The sequence below is a fragment of the Plectropomus leopardus genome, chromosome 15 (assembly GCF_026936395.1).
Source record: "Plectropomus leopardus strain MGB_pleo_1.0 chromosome 15, ASM2693639v1, whole genome shotgun sequence".
Taxonomy (NCBI): Eukaryota; Metazoa; Chordata; class Actinopteri; order Perciformes; family Serranidae; genus Plectropomus; species Plectropomus leopardus.
Genome location: NC_142190.1, coordinates 17988771 through 18014898, shown reverse-complemented (window position 1 = coordinate 18014898; position 26128 = coordinate 17988771). Strand labels below are relative to the sequence as shown.

General features: G+C 39.2%; 1 protein-coding gene and 1 long non-coding RNA gene across 4 annotated transcripts in view; one reads left to right on the top strand and one right to left on the bottom strand.

Moving 5' to 3' along the window:
- Positions 1 to 1409: 1409 nt before the first annotated feature.
- LOC121952578 (phosphatidylinositol-binding clathrin assembly protein-like) overlaps positions 1410 to 26128 on the bottom strand; it is a 39603-nt gene continuing 14884 nt past the window's right edge. The window contains exons 3-19 of one of the 2 annotated variants that reach the window (XM_088088340.1): positions 24330 to 24405; positions 21769 to 21871; positions 20596 to 20689; positions 20381 to 20492; positions 19803 to 19909; positions 18470 to 18511; positions 16576 to 16661; positions 12259 to 12361; positions 11629 to 11762; positions 10850 to 10947; positions 10564 to 10677; positions 10439 to 10469; positions 10166 to 10307; positions 6644 to 6667; positions 6103 to 6159; positions 5847 to 5966; positions 1410 to 4013 (exon numbers count right to left, since the gene is read on the bottom strand). In XM_088088340.1, coding sequence (XP_087944466.1) covers positions 3999 to 4013; positions 5847 to 5966; positions 6103 to 6159; positions 6644 to 6667; positions 10166 to 10307; positions 10439 to 10469; positions 10564 to 10677; positions 10850 to 10947; positions 11629 to 11762; positions 12259 to 12361; positions 16576 to 16661; positions 18470 to 18511; positions 19803 to 19909; positions 20381 to 20492; positions 20596 to 20689; positions 21769 to 21871; positions 24330 to 24405 — 1458 coding nt within the window. In that variant the 3' untranslated portion in view covers positions 1410 to 3998. The remainder of the gene's footprint in view (positions 4014 to 5846; positions 5967 to 6102; positions 6160 to 6643; positions 6668 to 10165; positions 10308 to 10438; positions 10470 to 10563; positions 10678 to 10849; positions 10948 to 11628; positions 11763 to 12258; positions 12362 to 16575; positions 16662 to 18469; positions 18512 to 19802; positions 19910 to 20380; positions 20493 to 20595; positions 20690 to 21768; positions 21872 to 24329; positions 24406 to 26128) is intronic. The other variant, XM_042499342.2, reaches the window with a different exon arrangement.
- LOC148187268 (uncharacterized) overlaps positions 13424 to 26128 on the top strand; it is a 37232-nt gene continuing 24527 nt past the window's right edge. The window contains exons 1-4 of one of the 2 annotated variants that reach the window (XR_015778896.1): positions 13424 to 13722; positions 16902 to 16968; positions 18265 to 18355; positions 20584 to 20692. This is a non-coding gene — a long non-coding RNA (uncharacterized LOC148187268). The remainder of the gene's footprint in view (positions 13723 to 16901; positions 16969 to 18264; positions 18356 to 20583; positions 20693 to 26128) is intronic. The other variant, XR_015778895.1, reaches the window with a different exon arrangement.

Below are 26128 nucleotides of genomic sequence, written 5' to 3'. Positions count from 1 at the left end.
ATTCTGCTTTTTGCAAACCAGTCATATTTGCATTTTCCTTAATGTTAACAAAACAGAACTTGTAGATCTAACCCTATCACCGACAAAATCCTCTTTGTGCTGATCAAGTTAAGTCAGACTAAATTGGTTTACTGAAGTTGCTAACACTTAGAAAGAACAAGGTAATGGCACTTGTTACTTTTAAGTGGCAACAACTTAATTTTATGTAAATTTAACAATTACATATAAACAGAAATTAGGATTAATTGATATATTTACTTAAGTTTTTTAAGGCAATTGGTTTCCAAGATTATTTTCAGTAAAATCAACTTGTCAGATTTTACAGTGCATATTCTGCCTTGTAGTTTGTCTCGTATTGGTTTAGCAGGGGAGAGGGTAATTACGGATAGTTAATGTGCTTGAAAAAATCAAGTGTACAGAGACAATTTTTTACCCACTTACACTTGAACAGCGGGGTTAAAAACAATCTCATTGATCTCTAAAGTCCTTGTCCCTGTCTATACACTTACTGGGCCTGGTTTGCTGAAATTGTTTCAAAATAAAAGTTGAAGCTTCCAGTGAATCCAAGCCTGGTTTCAGGAAACCAGTCCGTGCTTTGAGAGGATGACTGGGAAATAATAAGTCCAGTTGATGGCAACAGACAGGACAAGACTGGGCAAACACGTTAAAAACACCACACAATGTTGACCAGACCAAACACGTATTACAGTACTTTGACTTTCAATCACAACCTCCCATGATGCTGCTGGCATAGTATGAAAAAGGAGCGAGCATTCAAACACACGTATTGAAAATAGCAACGCTTTAATAAAGAGCGATTTTACAAGACTGCAATGTCTAGCTAGCTAGGTGATAACTGGCATTGACATCCATGGTGTTTTACAAAGATGCAGTTGTGGTAACTGGGTTTGAAGTTTGATGGGTTACTTGCAAGTTGCATTTCTGCATGCGAGGCAGCCTTCAAACAGTTACGGACCCTACATTGTAAAACAGTTCATTATGAATGTCAATGAACGTTCATGTCAAGAGGTAAGTAAAAAATCTCATGGAGAAATTTCCTTAACGTTGTCCAAACACACCGGTAAGTGAGAGTTCACACAATGGTCATGCTTTTACCGGGCACACAAGCCAATAAAAAGACGACACTTAATCATGCAAAAAAAGACAGTTTCTGTGTCTCTAAAAATAAAAGAACAAACAAAATCCTTTTGAGTTCTGATATCATCCATCCGTAGTGACCTTGAATAAGAAGAAGCTGCGCTTTGATGATGACTTTGGTGCAAAAAAATGTTCCTGTTTCGAAGAGGACAGACCCTGTCCTGTCCACTTCCTCGATGAAGACACTCTTGGTATAGACCAGTTGTGATAGTTTACCCTCCCCGCCCCCATAAACCCCACCCCCTTCCTCCTCGAGATGGACACAAACATCACAAACATCAAACCCACCCACCTATCCCTGGATGATGACACCTTCAAAATACAACCATTCAAACACAGATACAGCAATAAATTGTCCCACGTACAGTACGTCATCCAATGGGGCTTCGATCACTTTACAGAGAGAGCACGTCTAAAAACACATGAACGGCATTACCTATATACAGAGGACACAGTAACAGTCAGAGGTTGGCCCAGGATGGATCAAGCTGCGTCGTGGGAGTGAAGTGCACAATGAAAAGAGCATTCAGCTGACAGAGAAAGACAAACCACCGGGACGAGGAGTAATGGAGAAGACTGAAATTTGATCATCCAAATGTCAGTTGGCCTTTTGCTGACAAACCTCAGAGAATATCTGCCCGCTTGGTGACGCTTTCCAACGCTGAAGTCCCTCTCTGCTGAGAGTCGTAGCTGCAGGGAGATTTGGGGTTTTTGCGTAGTGAGCAGTTACAGTTCAAGGTTGAATCATAACGCCACCATACAGTCGCAATTCTCTGACGATTTTATGAGGAATCGTGCAGCTCCAGCTGTCTGGAGAGGTTCGCCTCAGATTAAGATTCCAGGTCTTGGGGGGGCTTTTTTTTTTCTTTTCCTTTTTTGCATTTTCCAGCAGATGAGTTATCCTTGGGGCCACCTTAATTTTGATGTTGGGTTGTACAGACTGAGACACGGCCACAATAACGCTGCTAAGTTAGTACACGCTACCAGCTCACTAGAGACCATTCATCTCTAGCCGAGGAACATGACCCTGTTTATCTCTATGGGAAGGCATGTGCACACAAACACACATACAGTACATGTACATAGAACAGACACAATCAATAGAAAACGACTTCATCCCCAATCGATTATTGCCCCTTTCAACTGTACATCCCAGCAATGATTTTAGGTTTTTGTGCAGCAGAGCGTTGTCCTCTCTTCGAAGGTTTTGTGCTATATATGTATATCGTCCGTCTGTGGGTCTAGCTTGACCTCGAATCTGCCAGAAACACCACATTAACATTTACCGTCTCACTGAAGTCTACTGTCTCTGGCTGTCTGAATTAATCTGCATGTAGTCGCTGCAGGCATTACTGGGGTCATGATCGACAGACATTACCCTCAGTCGCTTTACAACGGTCTGGTCCTCATTTGACTCCTCCGGCTGACCTTTACTGTCCTGTCTGTAAATGTTAGCACTACATTAGCAAGCCCCTCCCTGTGGTAGCAGTGTTTTTAATTCCTCCAAGTGGAGGTGAGACATCTGCTGTGGAAATTTCCCTCATCCAGGATTTGGATTTACAAAGGGCTTCACAGGAGACTCGTGTTAGACAGGACGACTGCTCAGGGCAGGGAGGGAATCATACAGTTTAGACCATTTCTGATTAGCAAGACTAAGAATCACATCCTCGCTTATATCCAGTCACCTCTCTATCTGGCTCTCAGTGCATTTTTCACTACTTTTAGAGCAGTATGGGTGTCAACAGAAAAGGTTTTACAAAGTTAATCAGCCTTCTGTACAGAAACCTGATGTGGACACACGACAACACTATAAACAGCTTTCTAAACAGCCTACAGATGGGGGGAAAAGACGGTAACGAGATTGCATGATATTGCACAGCTGTAGAGGAGGAGAAAAAAAATGAACACAGTGTGTAAAGCACGACCCCAAGTAGCAAAGTTAGAGGTTTGTTTACATCCAAATGTGATGCCTGGGTCTGGCTCAGTGCTTTCATCAGTTAGTTCCAGTGCAGTAACACATTGGTACCTGGCAACACAGTAATGACATCAGGTACCAAAAGAGAAACACATACAGTACACAACCACATCCATCCACACACAAACACACGCAAATTATCGTTCCACGCCGGATTTCTGATATGAAGTTGGCAATTAAGAACAAACGGAGCTCATAAAAAGACTCAAAACGGTAATGTCGATGCAGCACACTTAAATGTAGAAAAAGGAACGCACGCATTCACTGACATCAGGTGATGGATGACACGCAAACTGGGAACCAGTCCGAACAAGACGCTAAAATCACCTACACAGACATACACCCTTGGCAAAGTTCACATTGAGTAAAGTGCCAGCAAACAATCCAATCAGAGAAAGAGACGCGTGTCCTCCGAGTTTGAAGTGGGCAAGTTTTTATACAGGAAATTATCGGGGATGAGGAGGTCGGCAAGTGGCAGCAGAGCTTCTGCACTTCCTCAGAGCTGTCATCACAGGTCGTAATCGCCATTTGAATTGGCGAATCAAACAAGAGGATGAGTGGGAGTGATGCGGAGCCTCTGGTGCCCCATTCAAAGACAGAGAGATCAGTAGCCACATGGAGAGAGGAGAGGAGATTAGAGGGTGAGGCGACATGGAAACAGACATCAGCATTTCATCTTTCATCCGTCCTCTGGTCCTCTCTCCTCCTTCCTCTCCCCTCCCTTTTCCCTCTCTGTCTTCCTCTTTCTTCCTGCGGCACTGGATTTGGTTCTGGATTTGTTTTCCTCGACTCTTTCTCTCTCTCTCCATCTCTTTCCTCTCGCCTTCTCTCTCTCGGCTTTGCTGCCATGGTTACAACATCATCCCTACATGAAGTGCATCTGCAGAGGACGGGGGGAGAATGGAGAGTAATTTAGTTTGACAAAACACCTCTTCAAGTGTTCAGGCATCTACTGACAAGCATATTACCTGCCGCAGTGCCAGGAAAACAGCTTCTCGGGGCCACGAGCGCTCAGTGGGCAGTTATATTACTCTGTTATGTTTTGAATAATTGGTCAAAATATGCTTGTTTGTGCTCCTGAGTGTCTTGTGGCCTTGCCAACTGATCATTACCCGCTGTGTAAAACACTTTCTTCACACTTGCTGGTCAATTATTGGACAGCGTGATTCATCCTGCCTCTTGGAGGGTCAACAACTTGAACGTCATCACATCGGTCGTAAAGAATAGCTAAGAATGAGTGCATCAATTATTCCAAAGGACTTGCAGACATGAAGCATACAGTTAAAGGAAATGTCCACCCTCAGTTCTATGCATGAATTTTTTCTGTGTGCCTTGTTTACTTCTGCCTATGTTATTTCTTACACTTTCCAGACAAGTGCTCAACAGCTCAAAGATGACTGGCAATAGATCCACAGCTAAAGGTACAAATCACACCAAAGTCAAAAATGAATATTTTTTTCCCTAAGTTTGGTGCTATCTATCAGTCTAGATTGTTATGGTGTGAGTTGCAGAGTGTTGAAGATGTCAGTTGTAGAGATAATAATAACTTTTAAAATAAACAGCAAACAGCAATGCTGAACTGAGGCAGACAAAATTTAAGATAGAATTAAACGAGATCTGAGGCAAAAACATATTAGACAAAAGACGTGATTATGAAAAGTAGAGATAGAAACAATTCAAAAACAAAAAGCGCAATAGCCCATACCAGTAAGAGTAAACACAATTCAAATATAAACACGGAAATAATAGTAATAGAATTAAACACGATCAAGACAAAATAAAAGAAAAAAGGCAAATTAGAATAGATGATGTCACATTAAAGCAAGTCTATAACAACTGGTTTGAAGAAGTGGTTTTAAAGAAGACACTGATTCTGCCAGCCTTATCTCCTCAGGCAGGCCGTTCAAGGACGGGGACCTCTGCCTTCTCTCCAATATTATGGAACTAGATGGCGCTCAGCTTTTGATGCTCAAAATACATTAAATTAACTCAGCAGCAATGTCTCTTTACAGAAATTATGACCCAAGTTCCTCAAGATAATCCAGAGACCTTATTGTGAGCAGTTTCATGTTGGAACTATTTTCTTTCTGCCGAACTACACCCAGGCAGTTGTATCACTCCGCAGAAGGAAGTGTGCCCCTGCTAGCTCACCTAGCACCACAGAGCTAACTGACATTACAGCTAAACTGAGGAGGACACCATCTATGTTTAGGCCTATGTCTCGGGCTGTTACAAGCACAATCCTGTTGTCCATGAGTAGATGCACGCTTCCTTCTGCACAGTGACACAGTTGGCAGTTTTACTTCAGTAGAAAGAAAATAGTTCCTACATGAAACTGCTCATAACAAGGTCTGTGGATTGAGTAACCGGATCATGATTTCTGTAAAGAGACGAGGCTTTGAGCTCCACAAGCCGAGTGCCATCCAGTGTTATTTGTCGCAGAGACGGCAGACATCTCTACTGTTGATATCCCCAACAGTTGGCAACTACAGGTAAGAGGAATAATGTTTGAAAGTCTCAGAGTCAGTGTGTGACTGATACAATGTGAGGTCATGAATTTTTACACATGGAACAATTTCCGATTAAAAAAACAGACTTAGTGTGAAAGAGCCTTTACTCTCAGCAAGAAAGCAAGTGGCTGTAGTTCCCAGTATGTCAGACTATTCCTTTATCAACAATAAGTGGCATATGCACTAATATATGTGTGTGTTACCTGTGTCCCCGGGATGGGTCCAAAGGGATTAGTGGGTCTCAGGACAGGCTGGTTATACATGACAGGCTGCGGGGGCATCATGGGAACGCCCCCCATCTGATGACTCATCTGAGGAGGGAGCTGGTCAGGGAGAGAGAAGGGCAATAGGTGAGGACAAGACAGGATAATGTGGATAGAGAGAAACAAATTTCAGATTCAGAGTAGATTAATGACAGCAGCGTGCAAATGTTTGACTGAGATTATAGTAGTTTTTTACCATTCCATACACAGGCACTTGGGGTGTCGTCATAGGAAAAGCCACTGGTGCGGGAGCCTGTACAGAGAGGAACAAAAAACACTTTACGGCTGAGCTACAGTCTTAATCTTGACCTTTAAGTTGATTACACACATAATCTCGATACTGTCAGCCTGATGTATAACCTGTCAAAGATATTCCCCGAACAAAGACAGAAATGTTTTGACTTCCTAAAACATTTGCATTTGTTTGCATGTAGCTAATCCTGACCAACAAAAAGAGGTGCAACATTTAACAAAGCAGGGCTGAGGCAGCAGATTGGCAGCCTTTAATAACCACAAGGGATGCAACAACAATGCCGATGCAGCACAATGAGCCAAAGAATTCCCTCTTCCTCTGATAATTCATGTATCAACAACAATACAAACAGCCGAATAATAAAAGTGCTACAAGAATAGATGTTTAAAAAAAAAAAAAAAGTCAAGGTTTTTGGAGGATGTCAGGATGAAATCAGGTGCAAAGACAGAAGAGACGGGGAGCTGAGGTAAAGTAAGGTACTTACATAGCCAGTATAGATCATCCCATTCTGTGGAGAGAAACAATAAAAGTCGTGCTCAGGTCTTTGCACCAAAAGAACAGAGAAGATAAACCAGACCTTTGCCCATTCTTCATGTTCAATTCACTTCTACTTTCTATTCACGTCGTTTCACCAGCTTTCCGAGCCATTTGCTGAATAAATGAGCGGTTTGAGTCGAGAGGTCAATCAGTCGAAAATTAGAAGATGAAACCAGATTGAATGGAAGAGACGCGCGGATAATTAGAGTGGAGCACAAAGGACAGACGCACATTTGGGAGCTCCTTCAAAAAGCCCTGAATGCAGCAGAAAGTTACATTTGGCCAACAGGTACATTTAATGAGTTTCATTCCAGAATGAGATATCAGACCATTAGGAGAAAGTGACTTCACTGTCAGAATGATGGATGGCACCAAATTAATACACAATACAATGCTTCTTAAAAAGATATCTGCTTGAGCAGTGCAGCAGTGCTTTCCTGACAAAAAGGCCACATTTACAGACTTGATCCCTTATAAAATAGAGATTTTAATGTTGATTTGATTCTGTATTTTATTCTGTATTTTCTGTGGTCATTTTGGAACTGACTGGATGGATTACTGAGCGGGCCTACCAGAAACAAAACCAGGGGCTGCCCTGGCCTTCACCTGCAAAATGTTACTCAAATTAACAAGTACTGACTATAAAGAGAGTCGAAAATGACCCAAAAACAGACCAAAAAATGCAAAAAAAAAAAAAAAAATATTCAAAATGACCTAAAAGGAACGCAAAACTACCTGAAAGGGAAACAAAATTACAAAAAAACGCACAAAGCCATCTCAAAGAGAAACAAAAACACCACAAAGAAACACAAACCGACCACAAAGACATACGAAATTACCACAGATACACAAAATGATCTCAGACAGAAAATGACCTAAAAGAGATTCAAAGGGACACAAAATTACAAAAAATACACAAATTACTACAAAAGACAAAATAACCACAAAGTGACTCAAAATTAAGGATAAATACTTGACCATGAAAAGACACAAAACAACCTCAAAAGCACACAATATTATACAAAATACACAAAAGTACCTTAAAGACACACAATAAGACTTCAGACAATAGCTGTCCACAAAGACACACGAAATTACCACAAATTCACAAAAAGACACAAAGTGACCACAATGAGAAACAAAATGAACACAAAGAGACGCAAAATGGCCACAAAGAGACACAAAATTACAAAATATACACAAATTGACCATGAAAAGACACAAGAGGACCACAAAAAGACACAAGACAACTGCAAAGGAATACAAAATTACAATAAATACACAAAATAACTACAAAAAGACACAAAATAAACACAGAGACATAAAAGGAACACAAAGAGACACACAATTCCAGAAAGTACACATATTGAGCACGAAAAAACACAAAAAGAACACAAAGAGACACAAACTGACCAAAAAAACACACAAAACAACTACAAGGAGACACAAAATGACAACAAAAGAGATACAAAACCACAAAAGCTGCGTAACAACTACAACAACAAAAACAAAAGAGGTGGTGGGGGCCTTTTCTGTGCAGGAAAACTTGCTGCTTTTTGTCGATTACAGCATCATGTAAAACAACTCACTACATAAAGAGGTAAAGGTAAAAGTTGGTAATAATTGGTTGATACTGAACATATTGATAAGGTCGTGTTACACATAAAAACAGCTCATATCAATGCCTGTTTGTGGCTTAAATCTTATCAGTCACTTTGTTGAGTTCAGAAACTTGATGGCACTTGATGAAGGACTTCTTAAATGCATTTTCAGTTGCCAGAGGGACTCTGTAGCGCTTCCCGGAGCTCAAGAGCTCAAACTGGCTGAAAGAGGATGAGAGCTCTCTGCCAGGATACTCCTCACGTTCCCCCTCGTCCTCTTTGTAAAAACTTTAGCCGAAGGCTGTCAGGGTTTGCAAACTATTTTGCTTTCAAGTTACACAATCCAACACAGTTTATTCTCAGATCAACAGTTAAGGTGAGCGCATTAGGCAGGAGGGTGAAAAGTTAAACTTTTTTTAATTCTAAAATTCTAAAATCTGCTTACTAACTCAGAGGCCACTAAGTTGAGAGGATAGAGTTGCTGTGAGCATCTCTTGACAATAAACTTTCAGAGCGGCTCATCCGAGAGTCCAATAGCTAATATTCTTACCTGGCCAAAGTAACACTGTGTTTGCAGGGCCTCGTGTGGGCCAGAAAGGCAGCTTCAGCTAACGACTCTGTTCTCTGTACAACAAGCCCAACTAAGGCGATGTTGTCAGCACACTTTAACAATCTAAAATGTTTCTCATTGATCATATCAAATACTGCTTATACCATCATATATAAGCAGTATTTCATTTAGATATATTTTTAATGTATTTACCATTTGAAACCTGAACCCAAATTGCCTTGATTTCTTTCAAAAACATGGGAGAAGGCCAGAGCAGCAAAAGAAAAAAATAAATTAAAAAACTAAAAAGAAATTCTTTTTAAAATTTTATATACTTTTTCAAATTACCTGAATTGTATTTTTAAATTTTTAAAAAATGATCAAATAAACATAAAAAAAGGAAATGACCTGGAAAAGTGCTTAAAAATGAATTAAAAATAATTCTGGAACATAATTTTAAATACTTAATTATGATAATAATATTTAAATATGGTTCTTCCTAACTTTTTTTTCCTTTTCCCCCTAGATATTCTCCCCTAGTTTCCAAAAGAAAATTTTAAATCTAATAAATTCTTTCACTCTGTGGAACATTTCTTGCCAATGTGCTTTTTTCCCATGTTTTTGAATGAAATTGCACCAATTTGCACAGGGTTCAAAGGTTTAAATACTTGTGGAAGTTTTCTGAAAGCTGCTCAAGAAAAGTGATGTTGCTAAAGGTTTTAAAGGGTTAATAGCTTTTGAGTATTTTGTAACTTGTATTTTGCTGTATAGAAAAAAGATGTTAATTGTGACAAAATACTAGGAGCTTGTATTTGTGTATTTGAAATACTTAAAATACATTATTTTTATGCAATGTGACCTGTCCTGTCGGGGCCAGCAGCACACGTATTAAAACTACCATATTTCACTTGATGTTCGGCTGTAAAGGTGATTTGTGTCTTTTGCACTTGATCTTAGAAATGTTTTTACTCCATTGCACTTACATATATATATATATATATATATATATATAAACTGTAACATAATTTTAAATATCAAGTTATAATGATTATGAACATAATATATAATATAGACATTTTGCTGGGTTTTTTGGATAATTTTCATACAACACTCTCGCTCTCTCCCTCTCTCTTTAAATTAGCAAATTTTCTTAAATTTACAGGACATTTCATATAAAGTTGCTCATTGCCCTTTCCCTCTGTTTTAGAAAGAAATCCAACCAGTATGCTCAGGTTTTAAAATACTTCAAGTGGTGAAAGACATCTTAACACAGCTCAAGAAAACTGATGTCAATCCAAGTTTCAAAGGGTTAAATTACCATCTGAGGGACAGGCATGGGTGCAGGTGCCATGGGATGGGTGGTGTGAGTCCAGTTGGTGCTGGTGCACATGGTCTTCGACTGCCAGCCGCCCCCTCCTGTTGGCTTCTTCTCTACCAGCTGACTCCACTGGAGCTCTGGCCTGATGCACAAACAACACACAGAACATTCAGGTGCACAGATGATGCAAAAATCAAAAGAGAAATAATGAATCATAATAATAATTTAAACACTTATTTGCTTGTGGCTTAGGAGTCATAAAAGCCCACTCACTTTTTAGCAGGCGTCCCCCCAAACTGCAGGTCTGAGCAAAGCAAACAAGAGACAACATCAGCTGGAAGGCAGCAACAAACAGAAGCGTGACCACTGAATATTTGTAGAGACATTTTTGTACTTACTACCAACGAGGTTGGCTAATGACGAGTCCAAATCGTTGGGCAGCATTTTCCCAGAGTGCAATGGGACTCCGGGGCTGTGAATTTGAGCGGGTGGGGCTGGCTTTAGCAGGTCACCTGACATCCAAAGGTTACCATGGTAACATGAAAGAAGAAAAGAGGGGAAATGAGTCAAGAGCACGAAGCAACTGGGAATCACTGTCACAGTGTATCCAGCTCTGAGCGGTGCTTTGCTGTATATTTGCATGTTTATATGAGTGTGTGTGTTTGGTTGTGTATGCAGTCCTACCTCCCCAGGCATTGTTATTGTTGGGCACAGTGTGTGTGGTCTGGATGGGGGTGAAGTTAGGCTGCAGGGTGAACAGCTCACTGGTCAGGTTTGGCACACTGCAGGAAGGAAAACAGAGAGAAGAGCACGTTTCACTTTCATATAACCAGAATAGACCGTTTTAAAGAAATACCACCATGCAGTTTTACGCCCACAGTTTACATCCACGTCTGTGAAAACATGGATGCTTCAAACCAAGAAGATCTATACAGTCATCACTGTTTCAAGGTGGGCCCCAAGTTTCTTGAGTTATGGCCAAAAATATGTTTTATGAGGTCACTGTGGCCTTGACCTTTAACCTTCAACCACCAGATTCCAACTAAGTTAATTCCTGAGTCAAAGTGGACGCTTGTGTCAAATTTGAGGAAATTGCGTTCACAAAAATGACACGGACTCAAGGTCACAGTAACTTTGACCTTTGAACACCACATTTTAATCAGCTCATCCTTGAGTCTATTCAAATGTTTGCGCCAAATTTGAAGGAATTCCCTCAAGCTGTTCTTGAGATATCTCATTCCCAAAAATTAGACTGACGAGGACACGGGGACTTTAACCTTCGACCATCACAATCTAATAAACTCATCACTGAGTCCAAGTGGATGTTTGTGTCAATTTAAACAAATTCCCAATCTCATTCCCAGGAATATGACGACCAGAAAACATAATGTCACCGGCCTCGGCTATTGGCTGTGTGGAGGCATAAAAATCATATTGTTACTGACAGCCAGGCAAAGACTCACTGGTTGTTGACGGGTACAATTGGTGAGTTGGAGAAGAGATCTGTGGCCCCTCCGCTGCTGTTGGCACTGCCCACTGACTGGGTGCTGGGTGACACATTAGGTGTCTGAATGTCAATCACCTTATGACCGTCCTCCTGTAATGGGAAGCATTGACAGTATCATATGTTATTATGTAAACAGCCCTGCAGCACACACACATAGTGTTAACCTCTTTTGGAGAGACAACAATAAAGCACGTGGCCTTCATAAATATTTATATTCCTGGATGCTTCTTTATTTCAATGATGAATCCACTGCAGAGGGACTTGAGGTTGTGACTTCATTGTCATTCTCTGTGCAGCTCTGTACGCTATGGGCCAGCAGCCAGAGACGGACAGTGTCTTTCGCTGTATTGCAGGACTAATGCACATGTCCATTCAGCTTCAACAACAGCATGGAGGACAGAAAGACTTAAAACATTTCACAAAAACTAAAGTGATTTCAGTGTGCTCTCTCATTGAGAAAGAAAAACAGCGTGAGAAGATGTGTGCACCTGCAATGTGCATATTGTGATTTCATTCAGTACAGTATTGCTGGTATTTGCTGTCCAAAACTGTCTATATATGTAAAAATGTCTTGCAAATGTCCCACCTTGTGTTGCTGCAGTCTGTTGTCATCTGTCTTTTCATCCATGCGGCTGAGAGAGATCCCAGTGCTGGACAGAGAGGACACCGCACTGGACAAAGTGCTGGATCTTAATGGAGAGACACACAAACATATTTTTGCAAAGCTGGTCTGTATATCGATTTGTTTCTGCTTGTCTTTGCTCTTTTTACTGAGTTGCACTTTATAGTTTGTAACCTGAACTTTATTTTAATCAGACCAAGAATCTACAGCCATGCCAGCAGTCCTGAGAGGCTTTAATGCTCACTGTAAACAAAACCAAATGGTAAGACAACCAACTGTATTTGACAAATTTACATTTTGACTATATGATGCACTAGATGAAAAATTACAAATAAAATAAGTCAGATTCATCCTGTGGGCATCGTGACTGTCTGCCCCAAAAATAGATAAATAGATAGAAAGAAAAGTAGAAGTAGTCTGCAGTTAGTAAACAGTACATGCATTGGTTAAGTTATTGTTCGTTTCATTATACTTCGGCATATAGTCCCTTATAATATAATAGTGTCAAGACTGACTGATGAAAAATGGAAATTTTGCAACAATGAACCTGACATGCTGACACATTCTTTTGTTTTTGTTGTTGTTTACATTCTGATAAATTTTGGAGATATGAAAAAACAAATATTTTAAGCAAAACTGGTCACTTTATTAAAACTTATCTCAATGATGTTATTGTTTATTTTGAAAGGAAGGTTAATTAATCAAATCTTATGATAAATCTCATTCTCCTAGTAGGTAATTTTTTTATATACAAATCTGAAATTGCCAATTACTTCACTTATTTTTTATTTATTAATTTTAGATTAGATTGATAGATTTTATCATTTCAATGCAGTTTCTGGTACATGCATATTAAAAAAAAAAAGTTTATCTAATGTACTTCATACCCCTTTATAACCAATTATTTGTTTTACTACTTATAAAATGCTATCTCTGTTTTCTCACTTTGATATCTCACTTTGTAGGCTACAGTTAATTATCCAAAGAACTTTTTTTATTCAACTTTTGTGGGGAAAAAAAAGTAAATAATGGAGCCTGACATCACAGAAACCGCATATTGTCAAAAGGACAAGTGACAGAAGACAGAGACTAAAACGGATCAATAACGGAAAAAAATGATCAGCCACGTCAACGACATTGCGTCACTGACAGGTGCATTGTGGGTGTGGCTAACGTGCTCGTGATGGATACCTCTGCTGTGTTTTCTGGTGTCTCTGGGGAACTTGTATCTTCAGTGAGGTGTGTGAGGCGTTTTTGTGGGACAGGACGGCTGAGTGGACTGGTTTTACTGGGACAGGACGGCTGAGTGGACTGGTTTTACTGGGACAGGACAGCTGAGTGGACTGGTTTTAGCGAAGATGTTTGGTGAGCAGAGAAGTTGAACGTGCAGCAGAGGAGGACTCGTGCGGTGCGCGAGACTGACAGAAGGTGAGTGCAGCAACAAGCTAACTGCTTTAATATGTTTGTGGCTGAAGCTGCTGAGCGCTGTTTTTATTGTTTAATAACTTTGTTGGCTGACACGGTGTTTTATTCTGCTGCTGAAATAAGTGTCGGGCTATTTAATGTGTGTAGCTTTATGCTTGTTGCATCCTCTGGTGTCCTTTGGACTGTTTTTTATCGGTAATTCTTTTTAATTGTCTGAGTTTTGTCATCTTTCTTTGGTTAATTGTAATTAGGTACATTTGCGACTGACGGATGTAATTGATAATTAGCTAGTTGCTGCAAAGGGCCGTTTTTAGAGAATGAAATGAAATTGTTGGCGTGGATTTAAGGACTCTGTGCTGTGATTGTTGCTCAACTAGTTTTGAAACGGAGAGCTCTTACAATTGTGTATGCTTACATTTAATGTAGTATTGCTGTGTAAGGGTATCGATAGCCTATTATAGATCTATGGTTATTATCAGTTACAATGACCCTTAAATGAGTTAAAACAGAAATACATGCAAAGAGGAGTTTGACTGTTATAATTCAATTTGAAACCACGTTTTTTTTAATGAAAGTGTGCAAAAAGTACCCCTTTTGAAAAGGACTAAAATCAAGGTAATATTCTCCATCCAGTGGCATTTGTTTTTCTAAATAAGCAAATTTACATGTTGTGATAGCCGTCAGTTTTAACATCAGGGTATACCTTCAACTGGTTCAACTGGTAAACTGCTGCACTTTCATACTTTATCTCATCACACATATATATATATATATATATATATATATATATTTTTTTTACCTCCTTTTTACTTTTAGTTTTACTTGAGTACAGTTTTTAAAGTAACTACACTTTTTCTTCAGCATCATCTACTTAATGTTGCAATTTTGTTCAATACACATACAACAACAAAAAAACTGCAAAACTAATGACACTTCTATCAGTTGTATTTTGCATTTAGTGCTAATTAGTTATTTTTAGCATGCTCTGTACACTAAAATGGTAAACATGACCTGCTAAGCATCAGCCCCACTCAGTCTAAATTCAGCCTTGCAGAGCTGCTAACGGGCCTGTAGACTCTTCATCTTGTTATTCAGTATTTGTAGTAACAGCTGTACCATTAGTGCAACAGTAGTACTAATGGCAGTAGTGCTTGTAGCAGCAATAGTACTTGTACAGTATTAATTGCAGTAGGATGGAGCAGCGGTAGTGGTTATAGTAGTCTGGATATTTTGTAGTGGCGTTGAATGGGGTACTTATTTATAGTTTGTGCATTGCCTACAGTGGATAGGGGTTTGGCACACCCCCCAGTTTAGAGAAGGAGACTGGAGTCTGACACAGAAAATAAGCAATGCACTGCTGCAGAGGGTCACCAATAAAACTTATGTTAGCCAACTTAAAAAAGTCCCACCTAATAAAAATTGATATCTGTTCAAATGTATGTGATATTAAGAGTATTTTCACTGCTTTTCCTTACTGTCAGACAGCAAGTTTCAACAAGAAATATATGAACAGTTTTAGTTCCCCATCTAAGCTTTTGTCATTTTAGCTCACTGAACACGAGAGCTGCTTGTTTAGCGCTGCTTAGATCTGTTATTCAGTTTTTGTTATTGTATAACACTGATGAATCTGAACGAACTCTTTTAAACCCCAAAATCATACAATGACACAAACAAAATAACTCTTTGAGGCAGCAGTAATAGACGGTAATCACTGTTTTTCTCAGTGGAGTCTGAAATTTAAAATGGCTTCAGTTTCCTGTTTGAAATCACAGCAATGAAATGACGGCAGGTAAGGATGTCCTGATCAAGTTCTTTTTGCCTCTGAGTCATTTGATATTGAGTATCAGTGATACCAAGTCCTGATGTGGTACTTGTATTTACCTGGATAATACAACTGCACAATGCACATTTTAAATACTTCAAAGTTATTGAAATCAATGTGCTTGACAGTTTAATAGCTCTGTGATGCAATACAAAAAACAAATTGTTCCTAAGGTTTTATTTTAATTTTATTTTAACAAAATCACAAACAACCTAAAATGTTTCAGCATTTGTTTTTCCAACAAAATAAGCAAGTAAACAAACTTAATGTCTTTAGAAATTGCTCTCAGATCTTAGTGTAGCATTTCAATAAAAGCACAGAACACTATAAATGAGGAATATAATAATCACAGTTCCAATTCAGTCACGTTATAGCTGAACTTTAACATTCCCCGTCACAACAAATATTATTTAGTCACAATTCTGCTTATTATAGCATTATAGTAATGCTAGTTCACTAAAAGTGAACAAAAACAATTTCAGTTCCACTTAAAGTGGTGTAGCAGCTTAAGCAGAACATTAAAAACATCAGTCTACTTATTGGAGTAGCAGCTTTACAATAAAAGCTGACTATCTGCTACAAATCCTGCTCTCTGTTTACAACATCTGTGAGATGGAGGATGTAAACAAAGGATTGGGCGCGACACTCGCTCAAAATAACCGATCCTGATCAATTAAAAACGCGTTGATCAGGCTCGATACTTATCTTTCTGATCTGATCGGGACATCCCTAACAAGGTAAAGCAATTAAAAGATTCTATATGTAGTATAAATATATACAATACATTTAATGATAATGATTTTTTTTTTTTTTTAGGTGGGACTTTTTTAAAAGTGGCTAAAATATGTTTTGTCACTGACTCCAGATTGCTTAGCTTCCATGTCAGACACCAGCCTGCTTCTCCAAACTGGCAGCGTGCCGACTGACATCTTCAGTATGTAATACACTGTCTATGGATGAGTACCCCAGACAACCCCACTTCAGAAAATGTGAACTATCCCTTTAAGTGGCTGGTGCAGCTGATCTGATCATACCTGCTGGCAGAGGAGAGGTCCTTGAGCTTCCTGCCCTCCAGAGAGGCTAGATGCTGCTCCAGAGCCTCCAGGAGAGAGCTGGGAGCCTGAGGAGGGGGTAAATGGGAGGGGAGTCGATGGGGTAACGTTAGATCCACAGACAAGCGGATAAAACTGGACACACTGCTGTCTCTCACTCCCATCTCCTCACCGTCTCACTTTATCTCACTCACTCACACACAAAGCAGCAGCAAGATTAAGACATTACCCTCAAATTCATTGTCTACTCTACGGCAGCTCTTTGATTTTTTTTTTTTTTTTTTGTGTTTTGCATTTGGTTTCATCAGGTTTGGTTGACCAGCATGCACACATCAGCCTCGGATCATGCAAGCGAGTCCACAGCGGGACTGACAGGTCAGGGCAGAGCAGAGCATCATCGCTGCAGGGCTCCAGAGTAGAAACACAACAAACACGTCTGTGAACCGTCTAACGAGCCCATGCAGAGGCCAGCAGTGCACAAACGCTCTCATAACCACACACACTTACGCACGCATACGTGTAAAAAAAATCACAGTCCAAAATTAAGAGTTAACTGGTGGATTCCACGTTAGGTTAACAGTCAAATTAACCTTTTAGTCATTTGATTTAGTTTGAGCTAAGTACCAAAATTTATCCCACTGGAAGCCAAGGAAGTTAACTCAGTGAAATGTAAACGTCTGGTGATAAACCAGGTATACACATTGAGCAGCTGGCCGGCACTCTTTATTGTAAAACAAAAAAAGGATGGATGGGTTCATTTTGACCACATGTGATACCACGGTTTTCACCTAGAGCCTTACATTTCAGCACCAGAGAACACAACGCAAACACAACAAGCAAAGAAAAGATTTCTCATATACTTATTTTAAGGGGGAAAGAGAGTAAAATGCGAATTCTGGATATCCTTCTTCAGAGAAATCTAGAATATGCTAAGGTTTAAAAGTAAAACAGACACATATCTAATGCTTAGTATAAGGCATGGGTCACTATGTGGTTGAATAAGCGCATATAAGGTCTTCATAAGCACTACAAACATAGCGTTAATTAAAAAAAAAAAGTCAGCCCTTTTCAGTTTGTTAATGGAAATTTGTTGTATTATAAACATCCAATTATGGTTTCACTGAAAAGGATACTTTGCAATTGGGGCCTTTAGCATGATATGCAGTGCTTCTGATGGCATTATGTACACCTATCCAAGTCATATTTGCAGAGACCTATTTAATAAAAACCATTCGCTGCTCTCCCCACAGCTAATGCAAAGGGACATAATCTTTTCATGGGAAATGTTTTGAACACTGCTTATGTGGGCAAAAACCTATTTCATAAAGCTGTGCTGACTTATTTATATGATAAGCCTTTGAATGAAGAGACAAGCCTTGATATTTACACTGGGAAAATGCCAGAAATACTGCTAGGGAAATTCAGACAGATAATAAGCCCTGGTCATGGACATCTAAAATAGAAATATGCATTTAAAAAAAAGAAAGAAAAAGAGGCTAAAACTTTTGATATTCAGCTGCAAAACTGCATCTTACCTTTTTAGAGTAAAATTTGTTCTGCAGTGATTCAGATAAGGACAAAAATGTCATTCCTTTTGCTATTGATTATGAAAAATGAATGTGCTTCAAGGCTATTTGCAGGTCTTCATTTATTGTTTCCTCTCTATTCTAGACTCCGAGAGAAAAGGAGAAAAGGCAAAGGAGTTAAGGAGAGTGAAGAACAGAGGAGGACAGGGCAGCTGCAGTGTGGGCAGGTCTGTAGGGTGAGTAGGGAACGGGAGCGTTTAGAAATGAAGCATTATGGGATTGACTTGACGGATTTAAATACTGGTTGACTGACTGGTTGATTGACTGATTGAGATGAGATGTAGACTGACCTGTGTGAGATCGGGGCTGTCGCCCTGATCTATCCCAACTCGCTGTGTCACAAAAAAGGAGGGAGGGGGTAAGGGGAGGGAGGAGGGAGGCAAAATAAAAAATAAACCAAATGTAATAATAAAAACAAGGAATAAACCAAAAAACCCAATAGTAAAAAGAGGGAAGAGGCGTGTGAAGGAGGAGGAGGAGGAGGAGGAGGAGGAGGAGGAGGGAGAAAGAAGAATCAAACCCAAGCATTCATTACGTCATGCAGTGGCTGGAAAGGAAAACAAATAAAGACAACAGAGGAGGAGGGGAGGAGGGCGCATGCACACGCATACAAACACCTATATAAATACACAATATATGTACACACACACTTATAAGTACACACACACACTGAGATTTGGAGACTGGTTTGAAATGAATGCTGAGCACACCGACTGATTGAACAGGCAGGGCAGAGAGGGCAGACAACAGGTCACGTGACAACTGCGAGGTAAGAAACATCCAAAAGGAAGACACTCAACTAATGTTGACTTTGAACAGAAAGAGAAAGGGGAGGACACAGATGACACACAAACAGACAAACACACATTTTGTTAGACAGGTAAAATGAATGGGTCCTTAAAGTCAACGTTAGTCTGTTTTGTTTTGTTTTTCTTTGGATCGAGCGGCTGCACCCCAAACCTCCCTCTAAATGGGAACGAAACCAAGCAGAGAGAAAGCCTTTGAAGATGGCGCGCGGGATAATGCTACGCAGGATAAAACTGTTTTATATTCACTGTGAAGCCTAGCAACTGTTAATAGGATAACAGCCATTGTAGAGATTTTTTTTTTTAAGAAAAGGGAGGAAATAAAATAAGAGGAGGACAGAGATAGTGATAGAGAAAGAGCTTGCTTGGGCATGCAGTGCAGGCATGTGAACAGGCAGCACGCGAGGGGTCCCTCAACTGGAAGCGCTACATGAGTGGCTCTCTGATAGGCTAGCCATTAATCACTCGTCATGGAGTAACCCCCTCCCCAGGTCAGGGCAAGAGAAGGACAGAAACAGGAGGAACATCTAGAGGCAAAAAAAAAAAACACTTGGAAGATTAAGGAGAGCCCTGTGGTCACTGATCTACGGTCAGTTTTTAGGAAAATATCGACCGTAAATCAGATCCAAAGGGTAACAGAAGTCTGGTGTGAATCTCAACAGGTTGCTTTTTGAGGAGGACAAAATTATAGAGGAACATAAAGATGTGTTTACAGGAGACCGTAGAGATTCACCCCAGACAGATATTCTCGCCCTCTCCAGTGGCGTTTAACGCTGCGTTTCCTCCGTGGAGGAGCAGCAGGACAAATGGACGTTACCTCTGCCACTTTGAGAAACTCGGACAGTTTGGTCATCCTGTTGAGGAAAGTCTTGTAGAGCTCCAAAGCTTCTTTGCACTGGTTCTTCTTCATGTCAAAGTATTTCTCTGTGTATCAAAAGACCAAAATCAGCACAGGATCACTATTTATTCACAAATGAGGGAAAAGCACTATTTATTATAAGTAATTGGATTTTATAGCTCACTGGTTTGTTAAATGATACTGTTAGAAAGTGCATACAATTAAAAACTGCTAAAAAAAAATCAATCTGCTGCTGATTAGTCCCAATGAATCTGCACATCTGGTGTCCATGCAGGCTGAAATAAATCACACAGTCTACTATATATCTGTAGTAGATCGACCTCAGATCAGATCAGTTAAATAATGAATCATTTGATGAACTCCTCACTAAAGACTCGGATGTTCTGTTCTCAGCCTGACTCCTCGCTGGCTTGGTAATTAAATGCTTAAAACCTGAGCAAATAACCTCTTTTAAAAACATAGGGGGGGTATGGGTCCTTGAAATTTTGTCCCTGAAAATATGTTTGAACCCTGATTGCACAATATATGCAGTTTACCCAGCATGTTGATGACTCCCTCGTTGTAAGCAGCAAACAACCGTATGGAGTCTTTAAACAGCAACATGAAAGCTGTGTTGATCACTCCATTGGTGAGCTCATTGGAGTTAGGCTGGAGCAAAGAAGTAAAGAGGGAAAGAAACTGTCATTTAGAGATTGTATTTCGATATTGCAGTATTTTACATAAGTCTTGTGTCTTTCAGTCAGGTGTTTACCTGGAAATCCAGCAGTGCATCCAGCTGGTTCTGAATGATGGGCAGGGTCTTAATCAGCTTCTCTGTGTTCATGGTGCGCATCACACCATCAGCCCTGGTAAGAGGCAAGAATACATGCACACAAACACGCATGCAACACGCACACACACAGGACTAATCAGGCCTTCAGACTGACGTGTGTGTGTGAGGAGGTCCCACAGATATATGCTCCTAATGTGGATTAGCAGCAAGAAACACACTTTAAGGTGAGACTGTGTTTATTTTGAAATAACACATTCTTCACACTACAAATAAAAAAGTGTAATTTATAAGGAAAACAATGCTGCTCAGTTCAATAAACCACAGCCTTGTTTAGTATGACCACTACTAATATGATTGTTGTAGGTGGAGTTCAGTTGACTGACTTTCTGACACTTTTCTACTAGTGCTACTTAAGCATTTTATTTGGGGGGCAGTTACAATTATCCCATAATTCTTCTTACTTGCAGCCACAGTTGCTGGTGTTTAACTAAATAGTAAATATATTTAAATTATGTAAGTTTTGCAGAAGTAAAACATGATAATGAAAAAAACATCCATTGCCATTTACTTAACCCTTTGAAACCTGAGCAAATTGGCTTGATCTCTTTAAGACACCGAGTAGGGCAGCAACCAACTTAACAAGATATGGCCCAAAAATTGGGAAGAAATATGTAAAAAGTTACAAAAATAAAAACCCAGATCATAAACAAAGAAAAGTTTTAAAAAAAAACATAGAAACAAAAAAACAAGAAAATTACCTCAAGAAAGTACTAAAGAACAATAACTTTAAATATATATTTTTAAAAATCATAAAGTTTGAATTGTATTTAAATAAATTACGTTTTTTTGGAAAGTTAATTTTCAAAGCATTTATCACCTTTTACATTTTCTTTTTTTCCCAGTTTGGTACATGCAGTGTTTATATGTTTCCCCATGTATTTGAAAGAAATAAAACCAATTTTCTCAGGTTTTTAGAGGTTTATATGCTAGTGAAAGGCATCTGAATGCAGTATAAGAAAAGTGATGTTGATCAAGGTGTTAAAGGGTTAAAAGCATAAGAATAATATTTCCATGTGTTTTTGATTAACAAGGCCCATAATGCGTCTCCATATATGTGAGGTGTGTGTCAGTAGTGTGTGTTGAGTTTGTTACCCTCTCTTCATCTTGGTGAAGTCCACTGCTGCTAATCTGTAAGACATGGCTTTTTCATTCAGGTAGCGGCTGTAGCGTCTGATGAAAGTTGACATGTTATACCCTGGGGAGGCACAGAGGGGGCGCAGCAGTTACACACTGATCACTTTGGCCTGTTTTCAAACCAGGTTAAGAAGCCATAATCCCTCTCATATGAAATGGACTAACTTCTACATGAGCAATCTGCTTTTCTCTGCATTGGCCTGTGCACCATCTTAACCTTGCGATTTGAGTACTTATTCAGTTTTACTTTTAACTAAAATGGAAAAAGTCTCTGTCTGTCTGTATGCATTTCGTTCTCTTAAAAAACATCCGATTTATCCGACTTCATACTTGGTGGTAATATTGCTGTGGACCAAAGGAAGTGCGGTGTTGAATAGGCTTGGGCAGTATGGAATATTTCATACCTTAATACCCTCCTGAAATGTCAGTGGGGTATACGGTATATGACGATATTTAATGTCCGGTGCAAATACCCAGATGTTACATCGTAGGAAACTCAGATATTTCAAGTGTCATCAATGTAACTTTCAGAATGAACAGTTTTGATCCCAAAAATAGTCAGGTCCAAAATAATAAGCTGTTAGTAAAGGACACATATACTCCCAAGAAATGGTAGTGTTGTGTGTAAAAGGGCTACATGATATCAGGAAAAAGCTAGGTTGTGTTTACTTTGTCATAAAAGAAAAGGTTGAGATAGAATCTCACTTTTTACTGAAGTGTGAGAAATACGAGGCTTTGAAAAAGGTTTTAATTCTTGACTACACTGTAAAATCTGACGATTTGATCTGTCGATTATACTTTTTAAAAAAATCTCCGAAACTGATTGTGTTAAAAAATGTAATTAAATATAACAATTATAACTATTTATGTAATTTTGCATAGTTGTTGCAACTTAAAAATGACAAGTTTAATAAAATCCATCTTTCTAAGTTTAAGCAACTTCTGTAAACCAAGTTTACATTGCTATATGTCTGTTCTCTGCTAGTTGCAAATCAGTCTATCGTACTTGTGTTCTCTTAAACATGTTAGAAAAGCAGAACTTGCAGATCTCTTAGCTTCGTCATTGGCAAAATACTCTTTGTTGCGATCAAGTTAAGTCAGACTTACTTGATTTACTGAAGTTGCTAACACTTAAAAGAAAAACGTAATACACTTGTCATTTTTAAGTTGCAACAACTTCACAAAATGAATTAAATACAAGTAAATTTCAAGTAACGTTAATACTTAAATATAAAGTAAACTAAAAATTAAAATGTATAGTTCTGCTTCCTTTACTTTTTTAAGGCAATCGGTTTCCAAGATTATTTGAAGTAAGTCAACAACACATGTAAAAAATGCACGGTAGCTGTTCTTGTGCGACCTCATCTCTCCTATATCCAAAGTATTGCCGCCAGACTCCTTTTTTAGGTGCCAGCTCCTCTCTGGCATTTGCACTTTCATCTGCACTTATCTTGTCATACTTTCCACCTGTTGTACGACAGCAGTAGTTTAATAAACCTCACTCGCATGAGTGCAGTTACTGCCCAATCAGGCGATGCCAAATGGCAAGGGCTCTGTCTGATTGGCAGCATGATGTGTACAAGCGTCAGCCTCCATCGCTGAAAAATTAAGTCAATGTGAAAGTGCCAAAAAACTACACGAGGACAACTCCAAAGCAGAGTAAACGACCATAGACCCCCATGTTAAAATACCCAACTTTACAGCAGAAATAAACATGTTTTTAGCCTGGTAGGAGAAAAACTTCTGGTTTCTATAGCTAGTTTGAACATTCACTGTATGAGGGGCCAATTATTACTCATCTGTTTATATTTTATTAAGGCCCAAAGTGGTGAATATCTAAGGGCAGCACAGCTTAAGTGACAGGCTGTCTGCGAGGCCTCACCACAGTGTGTGAGTCAAATCCACCCCTCGCTCCGGCACAGATCTAACCTCTTGTCTAAATATGGTCACTTTTGGCTGCAAAAACACCAAGATGGTGAAAATGGTCAATAATAAACCAATAAGTGACGTCACTGTAGCTGCATCTTTAATTTATACAGTCAGTGGGAGTGTATCAAACAAAAAAGCATCTACAAATAGAATGCAATTTAATACTTTTCTACCGTGTTCAAAGTGCAATATCACAGTGTTTCTCAGTCATGCGAGCTGATAATAAAACGATAATATTGTGCAGCCCTATTGTGAAGCTGTTTGGATGAGCAGCTCTGGAGAAAGCTGCATGCAGCAATACTGAAGGCCAAGCAGTCAGCCTGTTTCAAACAGGCATGTTTTGAACAGGCGCTAGTTTATTTAATTACAAAGCTACTGAGCATGTGTTTCCATTTTCAGTAACATTCAGCGGCTTCTTGTATCAAACAAAAAGCACATTTATCTGTAGCCATTTCAATCCTGGACTGCAGCTTCCCTGTGAAATGGGCTTATTGATAGTGTTACAGAGCCAGTGAGAGTCCGACATAAAGTCATTTCGTTAGATGTACAGCACTGCTGAGTTTACAAACAGCCAAATGGCATTAAATCACCTTGTAGTGCAGCCTTATCTAGAAAGTTGTTGAGGTTGAAGAGCGTGTTTCTGGAGGCAAGGTACTGCATCAATCTCTGATGGAAAAAGGACAGAGGAAAGAGTTAGTGACTTATCTGATGCTGTTCTCTGACAATATCAAGACATGTCCACTCACACACAATAACACTGTGTGTCTCACACTCTGAAGGCTTCATTTGTAGGCAGGAGTAGCTGCTTCACAAACATTTCAATCAGGTCACTTTGACTTCCTCCAAAACTGATGTTTGCGTTATTAAATGTTTACAAGTCTACAATCATCCCATTCTAGGGAGTAGTAACTAGTTACATATAACTAGTTGCAGTAATTAAATGACAGAATAAATGTAATTGTAATCACTTATAGTAACTGAGAGAAAAATATGTAATCAAATTACAGTTATCAATCAATATGTTGGTGATTACAAAGGTTTCATCTGAAAAGTGTGACAAGTCTTTTCAGTAAATAGTTTGTATATTTAGTAAAACGTTGATTCTATTGCTTTACATCTTTCGGCCATGCAGGGATGCCTTGTTTTGACATAGTTATGGACAATGCAGGTCGGCAACGGCATTGAGACAAATTTGAGTGCACCATCTATGCACTTGTGTTTTGAGGTCTTTTCAGCTTTGTTTCCCTGTTAAAAACATTTGTCAGAAAAGTCATTGACTGTAATAGTTCCCATTACTTTGATGACGTAATTAAAAGTTACGTAACTCCTTAAGTTTTTAACAGGGTTACTAGTAATCTGTAACCTGTTACATTTCAGAAGTAACCTTCCCAACACTGCTCAAAACATCACGTCACTTCTCATGTTGCAAAAACTTTCTTGTTTGAGCACTTTGAGAGGGTCAGTGTAGCCGCTGTAATCACTCTTTCTGGTCTGAGACACTCATCGTTTAACATGTTTGATATTTCGGTTGTTGCTCCTGCAGCGTGAGCAAAGTGGAGTGAGGTGATTTGTCACACCAGCCATTGAAATGTCAGCAGGACACATCATCAGTCCTTGTTGAACATGTGGAAGATAGAGCTTCAAAGAAACTTACTGCAATAGTTGGAGAAAAATTGCTACAACCTGGAGAGCAAAATGTCAGTCTGTGGACAGATCAATGACTCGACGAGCTGATTGGCAGTGTGTAGGTTGTATAGGAAATGTCATCCTTTTTAACCTTTCATAGACTCCTGTGTGCTCTGATCTGACGCTTCATTAATAGTTTATCATCTCGTGTGGAGCTGCAGCCAACATTATATTTTAAAAAAATAATAAATAAATCTGTAAATTGTTTCCTCAGACAACTAAAAGATTATCTAAATTGTTGCTTATTGGTTTTCTGTCCATTGACCAATGGAAAATTGACAAATCACTTCTCCACTGATCTAATGTGCTCATCCTAAAGCTGATAATCTGCAGCACATCACTGTTAGTACTAACTTGACAAAGCAATGCATGTACTGGAATGACCTTCAAGTTTAAAACAAAGCCTCTTTTCCATTGCACATAAAACCTGCTAACATTTGTCTTTTTTTATTTAATGGGAAAATTTACAATTGGCATTTACTTTCTTGACAAATGACTGCAGTAGTCACAGTTTTTCCTTTCAGTTTTTTTTCTTTTGGGTCAAGTTGTGTTTGGCTCTGATCAGCAGTGATGGAAATATGACGCACAGATGGGCGTGCTAATTTGACATAATGACACGCTGTCAAAGCTTACCGTCTGTCTCCGTCCAAGCACTGAGTTTCAAAGATAGACTGAATAAGTAAGAGATAAAACAAAGTAACTT